At 35.1% G+C, this 12518-nt stretch overlaps 1 protein-coding gene across 50 annotated transcripts in view; it reads left to right on the forward strand.

Annotated features, from left to right (window-relative positions):
* The window catches only part of PCM1 (pericentriolar material 1), an 84082-nt gene that overhangs the window by 58550 nt on the left and 13014 nt on the right, over positions 1 to 12518 (forward strand). For all 50 annotated transcript variants that reach the window (XM_044760417.2, XM_070499689.1, XM_044760416.2 and 47 more), the window contains 5 exons: positions 987 to 1159; positions 1496 to 1627; positions 5977 to 6097; positions 7641 to 7796; positions 8047 to 8183. In XM_044760417.2, coding sequence (XP_044616352.2) covers positions 987 to 1159; positions 1496 to 1627; positions 5977 to 6097; positions 7641 to 7796; positions 8047 to 8183 — 719 coding nt within the window. The remainder of the gene's footprint in view (positions 1 to 986; positions 1160 to 1495; positions 1628 to 5976; positions 6098 to 7640; positions 7797 to 8046; positions 8184 to 12518) is intronic.

Genomic DNA, 12518 nt, shown 5'->3' on the forward strand with positions numbered 1-12518 from the left:
TTATCCCTCTCTTGCAAAAAGTGAATTAAATCTTTATGATCTTGGCATATTTATTTGAAAGCACAATATATTAAAACACTCAACATTTTGAATTCCCTTTCTTAGAAAGTTATCACCAATTTTCACGGAACTTGAATATTCAACTTCTTGTGGTTCTACTATTGCTGCAGAAAGTTTACAGAATTTGATAGTTAGAAGAGCCACTTGGAGATTTTGTTTCCTAGAGAACTCAAAATGGGAATACTTCCTAATTCCTACTCTTAAAAATAAGAATATGACTATATACCATTAAGGTTGATAATTCCGTGTTATCAACAAATACATATAGCAGAGTTGTTGGTAAATAGTAGTGGTGTCTAGATTCTATGAAACGCAAAACTTCAGCTGAGTCACTGCCTGCACCAACTTACCTTGAGTTCATCAGTAAGAAACTATAGTAAAATTGTCCTATTATATCATAGTTACAAATTCAGTTTTTCATCAATAAAGCATGATAGCTGATATTTGAGAATTAGTAGACCTAACTGGATAGACCTAAAACTAGTAGCTTTCATTGGCTGCATTCATTTTATTCTCAATGTTAAGAAAATAAATTTTGTTTTCTGTAACAAAGTTCATATTAGCAAAAAAAAATTATTTACACTTAGCTTATTTCATTCAAGTGCTGAAAAAATTCCACTGATTATTCTCGTGAAACGTATACAGTTTTTTGTTGAGAAATAAGTATGCTGTAAGTAATGCTAAGTAATGCTGTTCATGCATTTAAATATTTCTCTAATGTACAATATGTATCTTGATATTTTCAAGATTATTTTTATCTTGGTAATTTTAAAATTCTTTTTCTACCTTAAAAGCCCTAAAATAGAATTAAGTATGTTCTGATTTTTAAGTAATTTAAAGGTGAGAGTATAATAATACAGGTTAATCAGAAATTATCAGGAACATAGTTCATCAGTATTAACTTCCTGATCTTTTATATCTTCCAGAAACTGGGAGTGATTTTTCCATGTTCGAAGCTTTGCGGGATACAATTTATTCTGAAGTAGCTACATTAATTTCTCAAAACGAATCTCGTCCACATTTTCTTATTGAACTCTTCCATGAGCTTCAGCTACTTAACACAGACTACTTGAGACAGAGAGCTTTATATGCGTTGCAGGTATCTGGTACCTAACATTCTTTTTCCTGCCCTAGCTGTTCGCAATTATATCTCGTTGCTTTCTCAGACTGAAGTATGTTCTTGTTACGTATGTATTTTGATCTATTTTCTATGTGCTTTCTTGCCATTTTATTTAAAACTTCTTGTATAGCTTACGTAGCTTTTAGATAGTCTTTTTCTGAGAAAATTTCAGTGTTTTATCTTTAATGTTATTTTTTCCTCGCATTTAACCTGAGATGAGGAATATTGTATTTGTTCTTCTGTCTGCTTCTGCTTTTAAATTTGTGATTAAATGTATATGTTTTACATAAATAATTATCTTATTTCCTTGTTTAGGACATAGTATCCAGACATATTTCTGAGAACCATGAAAAAGAAGGGGAAAATGTAAAGTCAGTGAACTCTGGTACTTGGATAGCATCAAACTCAGAACTTACTCCCAGTGAAAGCCTTGCTACTACTGATGATGTAAGCTGATAATTTTTAGTGAAATGTAGACATAATTTCAGTATGCAGTAAACAAAAGTTAAATAGGTTGTTATAAATTGTGAGTATACCTAATATGTTTGGGTTTTAGCTTTTTTAAAAAGCTGGGTGTAATGCATTGCTTTATTTTCAGATGAGGTATAAAACTCACTCAAAATATGGCAGCAGTCAAACACCAAAAATTATGTATAAATGGTAGATTATAAGATCTAAAATAGCTGTATTTATATCTCCATTGCCCAGCATAGGAGTTGGCTAATAACAGACATTCAGTAAAATTTGTTGTGTTCATTCAAGACATTCAGTAAACCAGACAGCAATCAGATCACAGTAAGAACCCTTAAATAAATAAGTACAAGACAGAATCAGGTCTTTGGGTTAGAAGAGAAGCCTAGACAAAAGAAAGTCATCCAGGAAAAAAATATAATTTAATGTATTCAAATGGATGAAGAAAATTTTGAATAAAGTAAAAAAGACTTGGAAATAGCAAAGAGTGGTGAAGAAAATGTTATGTTTTCAGTAAACTGTGTCCTCCAGATAGCACCTCCCTAGCACATAGGTGATTGAGTGACTGAACGGCAAACTCCTGGGATACTGAGGAGTGCTAGGTGTTTGGAAATCACCCATTTAAAGGTCCAGACCCTGATTCTGTTGTAGAAAATTATATGTGGTCCTGGGATAGCTAATGCATTCTTCTTTATGCCAACTCGAGCACCTGGATGTTCATGGATAAGAGTGCCATAATGGATTAGCAAATATCTGCTGTAGGTAGAGAGTTGGAAGCATATTACTGTTTTTGCCCATTGTTGATATGTTGAACATTATAATTTTTCTGAAAAGATAGTATTTTCTCAAAGATTATTTTGTGTCTGCTTCACATATATAGTCGTGCACCACATAACAATGTTTGGGTCAGCAATGGACCGCGTATACAATGGTGGTCCCATAAGATTAATACCATATAGCCTAGTGTGTAGTAGCCTATACATTCTAGGTTTGTGTTAAGTATGCTCTATGATGTTCACTCACTGACGGAATTGACTAATGACACATTTCTTAGAACATATCCCCGATGTTAAGTGATACATGACTAGTAATTTCCTTAAAACTATTTAGGACTTTTTCTGAATTTTTGCTTTTTAACTTACACTCATGTTTAAAACAGTACTTCTGCAAGTCGTCTTTTACCCTTAAAACCTTTCTCCACCAGGCCTCAACTCTTATAGTACTGTGAATAGAAACCTGTGTCTAAAAACTACATGGTCTTAACTGACTTTACAATGTCAAATATCAATTGAGTAATTGCTGCTTGAGATTGTTAGAACTAATTGAAAATTGTGTACTCCTTTCTGTGCGAAATGAAAAGTAGTCCAGCTGTATACGTGAAAAATAGGAGGTATTAGGTTATATTAAAGTTTATTAGGCATTGAAATAACTTACTGAGAGAGCATGAAGCATGTCTGTTCTTAGAAATCTTTTTTACCTAATTTTGTATCCTTAATCCCAGTGATTCCCTTTTTATCCAAATTTCATATAAGGCAGCATTACTTCCAATTATTTTAAAAGATTTGAGCACATTGGTTTGCACCATCAATAGCAAATTTTGAAAATTTAGCTACAATTTATGATAAAGTTAACCTGACAAGGTTTTCAAGTTAAATAAAATTTAAAATATACTACTTAATAAGTAAGTGTCTTAGTCAGCTCAAGCTGATAGAACAAAATACTGTAGATGGATGGCTTAAACAACAGCCGTTTATTTCTCACAGTTCTGAAGGCTGGGAAGTCCAAGATCATGGTGCCAGCAGATTCAGTTCTTGGTGAGGGCCCTCTTCCTGGCTTGCAGACAGCAGCTTTCTTCCTGTATCCTCACATTGCAGTCAGAGGAGGCTCTGGTATCTCTTCCTATTCTAAAAAGACACTAATGCTATCATGGGGGCTCCACTCTCATGACCTCGTCTAAACTTCCCAAAGGCCCCAACCTCCTATTATCACATTAGGAATTAAGGCTTGCAGATAGGAATTGGGGGGGAACACAAACATTCAGTCCATAACTATAGGGACTTGACATCAATAACTGTACTTAGTATTACTTTTAAATAACTAAATCAGATCTTTAATTTTTCATCCAAAACATAAATTCAGCATTAATGTCACCATCTTCCCTTTATTAGTGCCATTTAATCAGCAAGAAGAGCACAATGTCCAGTGTTCATACCCATGGATCTAGAGTAATGCTGTCCAGTAGAACTTTCTACAGTGATGGAAGTGTTTTATGTCTGCATTGTCTATTACAGTAGCCATTAGCCACGTCTGGCTGTGGAGCACTTGAAATGTGGCTAGTGGGATTGAGGAACTAAATTTTAAATTTTATTTAGTTTAAATAGCCACATGGCTGCTGGTTACTATATTGGACAGATAGAGTCTCATTCTCCATGCTTCTAGGTCAACGACCTTTGAGCTCCTTTTATGGATATTTTACACACACATTTCAGAGTGTAAAAGAGTCCTTATGCCCAGGAAAGAGAGTCGTAAAAGTAGGCCTCTGGAAATTATAAGTCAAGGACGATGAGGAATTGAGGTTTAGGGAGAGGAAGAAACACTTTTCGTCGTCTTCTCCAGGTGTTATAAAATGGCAAAAGCACATCTATCTTCAAGTCTTACTTGAAGGAGCAACAAAATGGTTTCATTTCCTAAAACGTGTTCCTTAATGCCTGAATCTCCTTTAATCAGGGACAAACCTTTCATTTCATAATCTAAGAGAAAACTTTAAAAGATCAATAGCTAGGAGAAAGAACACTATTGTGAAAATGAGTTTCAGTCAAAATATAAGTGAGACTCCTCCCCCGTCACACTATACAACACAAAAATTAATTTGAAACTACCGTGAGGTCCTGAAAAAGCTAAAACTACAAAACTTCTAAAAGAAAACAAGAAAATCTTCATGATTTTGACATAAGCAAAGATTTCTTAGGACATGGAAAGCATTAACTATAAAAGAAAAAATTGATAAGACTTCATAAAAATAAAATCATCTTGCTTTTCAAAAGATACATTAGGAGAAAATAATCTCAGTACATATATCTGACAAATGACTATATAAAAGACAAATCTAGACTATTTTAAGACCTTTTACAACTCCATGGTAAGACTAACAACTCAGTAAAAAATGGGCAGGAGATTTGAACCATGTGCTTCATGAAAGAAGATAACTATATAATGGCCAGTGTGTAAATTAAAACCACATAAGATACTACCTCACACCCACTAGAAAGGCTGAAATTAAAAAGATTGACAGTAGGAAGCGTTCGTGTGAACATGGAGCAATTGGAACTCTCACACTGCTTGTGGGATTGTAAAATTGTACAACCACTTTGGAAAGCAGTTTGGCAGTTTCTTATAAACAAACTTGGCATGTGACCCAGCAATTTTTCTTTTAGGTATTCATCCAAGAGAGATGAAAACATATGTCCACAAAAGTACTTGTACACTAATGTTCATAGCATCTTTTGTCATGATAGCCTCAAACTGGAACATCAACAGATAAATGGATAAACAAACTGTGCTATTTCCGTACAATGGAATACTATTCAGCCATTAAAAAATAATGAACTTCTGAAATACAACAACATGGATTAATTTCACAAAGATACTGAGTGAAAGAAGCCAGACACCAAAGAATATATACTGAATGGTTCCGTTTATATGAAGTTCTAGAGCCAGCAAAACCAGTCTGCAGTGATAAAAATCATATGAGTGGGCTGTAGTGAAGATTGGCTGCACAGGGGTACGGAGGACCTTTCTGTGCTGATGGAAATAGTCTTTGTCTTTAGGGAAGGTGGTTATGTGGGTGGAGATAGTTTTGGAAACTCATCAAACTGTACACTTAATGGGTGAATTGTTGTATGTAAATTGTATTTCAATAAAATAGATTTAAAAAAATATGGATGATGCTGTCATGTTTTTCTTCTGATTTGAAACAACCAGATATCTTAGTAAGGTACTAGATGCTGTTAGGGTTTGGAGATAGGAGAATTTCCCTGAGGGTGTAGAAATAATTTAAAATGTTAACTTTACCTAGTTAGAATTTAATCCATAGCTGGCTTTGTGTATTTTCATCTATATAATAAGTGTTCTGCAAAGTTACTTAATATTTTAATGTTTTCTGTGACTCTGTATTCAACCTTTTATAACTTAAGGTATATTGCAATTTTAAGTGTATAGTTTTATGCAGATACTGAGTTTCTATGTTATATTTTTAATATTAATCATGAGATTTTTAAAAGAAATATTAGTGATTTTTTATTTGTTTTTTTAAAACTGTAACTTAGGAAACTTTTGAGAAGAACTTTGAGAGAGAGGCACATAAAATAAGTGAGCAAAATGATGCTGATAATGCTAGCGTCATGTCTGTATCTTCAAATTTTGAGCCTTTTGCAACAGATGATCTAGGTAAGCAGAATTTTTTGTAATCTTAGAGCATGACTTTAATACAGTCTTTGAATTGCATTGATGAGGAAACAAAAGTCTAGAAAATCAACGTGGTTGAAAAAACATGGGCTTAAAAGTCTATCCATCAGTCTAAATTCAAGAATATGCTGTTTCACTCTTTGACCTTGGGCAAATTATCTGACCTTTCTGACTCTGTATATACTATGGAAATGGGGATCTTAGTTACTTTGCTATGTTCGTGTGAAAAATATACGGAACTTCTAGCATGTGTAATAGAAGTTCAAAAAATGGTAATTTCCTTTCCCTTAAGGGAAGAGTCATCCTTCAGTGTCTTTCAGTAACTCAATGGGAAGAATTCAGAGGTAACCATGCCTCATCCAATCGTACTTTCAATTAGCAATGTTAACTTCATAATTTGAGGGAAGAGCTAAAATTTCTTAGCATAAATAATCTTTAGTGAGAAACCCAGGTAACTCTCTCAGGCATAGCACACTGCATTTTTTTCATCAGTAGTAAAACAAAAGAAGCTTTACAGGGTTGCATAACTCAAAAAGAAAAAAAAACCCAAGTCCTAAATTTGGAAAGGAGATTAGGGAAAAGAAAAAAGTGTAGGTAGCTGATTTCATTTTCCAGGCTGTAACCTATCAAAATACACCCGAGTATTCAGTCATTCAGACCTCCGGGGCACTTGGTTGATAGAGTAATCTAATGTCTCCGTATTCTCGTGTTCATAGGATGAGAACAAGATTTAGATGATTTCAAAGACATTTTTTCCAGTACAAAGAAAAGGGCCAAGGTTTGTCCTGTCCTTAGGTATCACCTTTTACCAAACCAATAAGTTTTCCTTTTGCCTTATCCTGATTATCAAGGCCTCTAAGCCCTAGCTCCCTTCTGGGTAAATACCTACCAAGTCTGTACTGAGCTCATCCCATTATATAGAAAAATCACTCTGTGGCCCCCCCTTTTCCCCTCAGTTCTCTCCCTTTCTGAGTTACCAAGTGACTTTGAGTCCTACCTGTTTTGTTTAATTTACTGATTTTTTTCTCACAATCCTTCGCCACTAGCTTTGTCTGAAGTGGACAAAGGATAATTGGGAAAGCTCATTCTTAGGCCTTTTCCTTACCTTAAGTGCTTCTGTTAGGTTGGATTATTTGCATCAGCATTTGCAGATTTGGAATTTATTTTTGTTGTCCTGTTTAAGTGAAGCAACATGATGTAGTGAAATAAATACGGACTTCAGAGTCTAAGAGACCTGAGTTCAAATCCCTGCTCCTACATTTAACTGGCTGTGAAACCTTGGGCAGGTTACTTAAGTTTCCTGAAAATGAAGGTACTTTCATCTACTGTATAGGGTTATTTTAAGGATTAAATAAATCACTGTGATAATGTATGCCAAGTACCCAGCTAGTATGGTATCTGGAACTTGTTAAAGCTAGTTTTTCTTCCCTACATTCAGATAGTATTTTTTTGTTAATAACTTTGGAGGAATACATGAAACAATTTGCTTTTGTAACTTCTAGAAATATTTCTGTTCCATATGCAGGTAACACTGTGATTCACCTAGATCAAGCATTAGCCAGAATGAGGGAATATGAGCGTATGAAGACTGAGGCTGAGAGTAACACGAATGTAAGATGCACCTGGATTATTGAAGATGAAGATGGTGCTGCTGCCACAACTACGACTAATAATTTAGAAGGTGTGTTCTTGAATTGATTAAAAGTAAAAATCATATTTCCGTATATAAAAAAAGCCCCACCTAAGGTATAAGAGTGGTTTTTTACTCACTTTCTTTTCATTATTAGGGGTGCTAAAACTACAGACAATTTCTTTATATTATTTTAGCATAAAATCATCAGAATTTAATATTCTTTAGAATTTTGCATAAATGCATTTGCATAATGTCATAGACTTCATTTTGCCAATGTATCATTTTCTTTTTAAAACAGAAACTCCTGTTATTGAAAATCATAGTTCACAACAACCTCTCAGTGAAGCTTCTACTGTCCCATGTCCTAGAATTGACACTCAGCAGCTTGACCGGCAAATTAAAGCAATTATGAAAGAAGTCATTCCTTTTTTGAAGGTAGGCAGAAATGTTTAAAAATAAATAAGCTTTATGTGTTTTGTTTTTTTAATTTGTACAGAAGACTCAATTTTATTAAATTCAGAAAATACAGGTAAACCAAAGAAAAAAGCACCATAATTTTGTTACCTAGAAATAGCCCCGTCAACATTTTGTGAGCCTTTCTGTAATATTCTATACATGTATATGCGCATTCTGCTTTTTTCATATATTATGTCATAAACATCTTTTGCCGTCACTATTTTTCTACTGCATATGTTTAAATGTTTACACAATATTCATTCATTATTCATTCAGAAATATTTGTAGAATGCCTACTTTATGCCAAGTTTTGTGGACATAGCAGTGAACACATCAGGGCCTTTGCTCTCGTGGAGCTTACATGCTGGAATGAGAATATGAGCCCCAAAATAAATATAAAACATATAAGTAAATGTGTTATCAGGTAGTGATGTGTGCCATGTGGAGAGTTAAGATATGCTGATATGATGGTATCTGTTTTAGACTAGATGGTCAGGGAAGGCTTCTGAAGAGGGAACATTTAAACACAGATGTGAATAAGGGACCAGCTTAAACCAAGATCATTCCAGACAGAGTGAAAGGTCTTCATGTGGGAACTAGCTTGGCATGTTGACGGAACTGGAGGAAGGACCTGTGTGCTTGTAGGAAATTTGTGTGAGATGAAGTTGGAGAGGGAAGCAGGGGCTAGTTATGTAGAACATTATAGGCCATGATTAGGAGTTAGGACTGTTTGAAGTTCAAAGGGAAACTCCTAGAAGGTTTTATGCAAAGTCTTGTTTGTGGAGAATTTATTCAGTAGTGCAATGGGTCAGTAGTGCAATGAGATCAGATGAGAAATGACAGTGGTTTAGACAAAGGTGTGGAAAAGTAGACAACTGGAATATATTTTGGAAATCAAGAGGTTCTATTAATGGTAGATAGGGTCACCTCGAGCATGGCACTAGGTAAAAGAAAGGGGCCTAGGACTCGTTCCCAGGACCAGGTGATCCAACATTTAGAGGCTGTGTGAAAGAGGAAGAGCCAGAGTTGACCAAGTAGACTGCTAGTAGTCAGCTATGTTGATTGTTACTGTGAAGGTTGAGTATCCATAGAATAGAATTTTCTATTAGTTATTTTGTCAGTTCCTATTGTTAAACATTTGTATTTATTCTGATTTCTTTTTCACTATTATAGACATACTTATATGATTTAGCTAAATTTAAATATGTATCCCGTTTTTATTTCCTTAGAAATAATTCTTAGACATAGAATTTCTAGCTCTAAGGATATGAGTATTTTAAGGCTTTTGAGACATGCTAAATTGTCCCTCAGGAAAGTTAATCATTTATATTCCTACCAATAGTAAGAGTATGAGACTAATAAGCAGTACTTGAACAGGGCAGAGAAAGAAGTATGCACGCAAATAGAATATAAAGACAGAACCTTTTTCTGAGATGGCACTGTTTCACATTCTAATTTAAAGTGGAAATTCTAAAAATTAGAAATGAAGACTGTTTTCATTCAGATATGGGGAACTACAGAATATGTTATCGTTGGGCTCATTTCTTAAAACCTACTTGAACTTGTCTGTGAAAGACATTGACAACACAAAGTTGTTTCCATACACTTGTATTTCTTCCCTCAGTGGAAGTAATTGCTGTCTTTGGAATATTTTGAGAGAAGAGAGATCTTTGAGAATGTAACTATAGAAACGCTTTCTATGAAGAGGCTTCATAGCCAAGAGGAGAGAGAGGTTCACCTGTCTATGCCCAAATTATTCCATGTAAAAACTGAAAAACTTAGCCTTTTCCTGTGCAACTTGAACAGCTCCTAACTGGTCTTTCTGTCTCTGTTTGCTTCCTTTTCTAATCTTTCAACTCTCTTGCTAGCCTTGCTAGTACTTTTAAGGCCTTGGCACTTGCAGATACTTCTGCCTGGAATGCTCTTCCCTCACATACCTGCGTGTTTAATAAGGTTCCCTTGAACGTTTCAGGTCTTTATTCAAATGTTACCTTTTTTGTGAGCAGATCTCCTACTCCTTACCTGCTTTTCTTTATCTCTATAGTGCTTGTCACCTTCTAATTCAGTTAATATTTGCCTATTTGTTTTATCTGTCTCCCAGTTAAAATGTAAGCTCCATGAAGTCAGAGATGTGAATCTGTGTGGTCACTGTCTTATAGTACCTACATATAGTAGGCCCTCAGTAGACATGTATTGATTGAATTAATAAATGTATGGATCCTTCAAACCTCAGCTGTGGTTTTTCAAACTAATTAAATTTTTTGGCCTCTAAGAAGTATAGTTTGAAAACAACTGGCCCATAGGATCCAGATCACATTCAACATCGCTCATAAAACGTTTTACAGCCTGGTCCCAGCCTCTTGACTATTCCTTCCCACATACCTTTTTTCTTTCTTAAAGTTGATCAAAAAGATAGATTGCCCATGTTATTTCCTTTGCCTAGAATGCCCTTCCACCCTTTCTGTGTCAGTCTTATCCTTCAGGACCCAGCCCAAATATTTTTGCATGTCTCAACAGGCAGAATTCCTCCTTCTCTCCACTGCTCCTGGGATACTTGGTACATGCCTTTATTATAACACTTATGAAAAAGTGTCATAATTATTGGCATGTGCCTCCTTACTTAGAATAATATGTTTTTAAATCTCTTAGTAGTTTCACCCAAGCAGGACTTCAGATAAAGGGAATTTGAGGAGAGAAGACAAATACTTCAGTTTCACCAGTTATTCAATGAATTTATCTCCTGTTATTTGTGAAATATCTATTTGCCTCCCAAAAAAGAATACTTATATTCCTATAAATTATAAGAATATGTATATATTCTTTTTTTTTAAGATTTTATTTTTCCTTTTTCTGCCCAAAGCCCCCTGGTACCATAGTTGTGTATTTTTAGTTGTGGGTCCTACCAGTTGTGGCATGTGGATGCTGCCTCACCATGGCCTGATGAGCAGTGCCATGTTCACGCCCAGGATTTGAACCGGCGAAACCCTGGGCCGCCAAAGCAGAGCATGCAAACCCAACCACTCGGCCATGGGGCTGGCCCCTATGTATGTATTCTTATAGATAGGTAGATATTTATTTAAGAGTTTGAAACCATTCCCTCAAGGGAGTTGATTTAAGCTATATAAGTTATTGCTTGCTTCCATCTTAGGCATAGATAATTACAAAATTTAGCTTTTTTCCTTTGCATTTTTTTTATCATGAGTAATGCAGTAATTACTTTTAAACATGTCTTTTTTGGTTAAATTAGGTATATTGGTAGTAATATCTATTTGATATGTAAGTTATTTTTTAAGGTTTGAAAAATCTAAATGATTTAGCTTTCTGCTTAGGGAAAGCAATTAGGAAATTTTGTTGCATTTACCATTTTGTGTCTGATTTAAGTGATATTCTTTCATAAGGATTCCCTTACTAAATTTAGCATTTCAAAAAGTTTCTGGAGCCAACAAAATGAGAACTAATGATCTGATTTTAACTATTTTATTATGTCTCATTTCACTTAAATCTTGACTTTTGGTAGGATTATAGAACTTCTTTGTTCATGTTGGCATTATACACAGTCATCTAAGCCAGACTTCTTGACCCTGTCTTACTCTCTGTCACCAGTGAGTCAAAATGAATTTTTCCTCTAAGAGCAGTCAGTTTTGCTCCCTTCTCTCCAATAGCATAACCTTACTTCGTGTCCTTATCTTTTGCCTAGACTTCCTGTCACAATAGGCAGGAAGTGAATGTTTATTAAGCCAACTCCTTAGCCTTCAAGAGACTCCACCACTGGATCTGGTGTACTTTCCAACTTCATTTCTCACCACTCTCCATCCAGGTACACTCATTTCAGATACTCAGCATTTCCCGTACCTGCCATTACTTTTTCACATATCAGCCCTTTGTACAAGTTGTCAGTATCGAAAATATAAAATACCTTCACTCTTTTCTGCCTGGCTGAATATCCTTTCTTCAGAGATACATGGTGTTGTCTCTAATATGCTTCCACAGCTTCTTATGTAGCACCAAGTGTGTGCTGCTTTAATGATATTTATTTATTCAGGAAGTAATGAACGTCTCCTGTGAGCTAGCCACTGTGCTAGGTGATGAATAAGAGGCAGTACCTGTAGTTAAAAAGCATCATCTGCTGGCCGGTGCATAGCTTGTAGTGACTGACTATTTCTGTATCTGACTCCTCTACTGGATTGAGATCCCTTGAAGACAGGGGACTATTGTCTTTTTTTTTTTTTAAGTGCCTGCCTTGACACCTGACTTTATAAAAAATGAGCTTAAATCCTTGGATTTAAGGGAACTTAGACATCATCTAGTTTGGCC

Source organism: Equus asinus, chromosome 27 (genome assembly GCF_041296235.1).
Source record: "Equus asinus isolate D_3611 breed Donkey chromosome 27, EquAss-T2T_v2, whole genome shotgun sequence".
Classification (NCBI taxonomy): domain Eukaryota; kingdom Metazoa; phylum Chordata; class Mammalia; order Perissodactyla; family Equidae; genus Equus; species Equus asinus.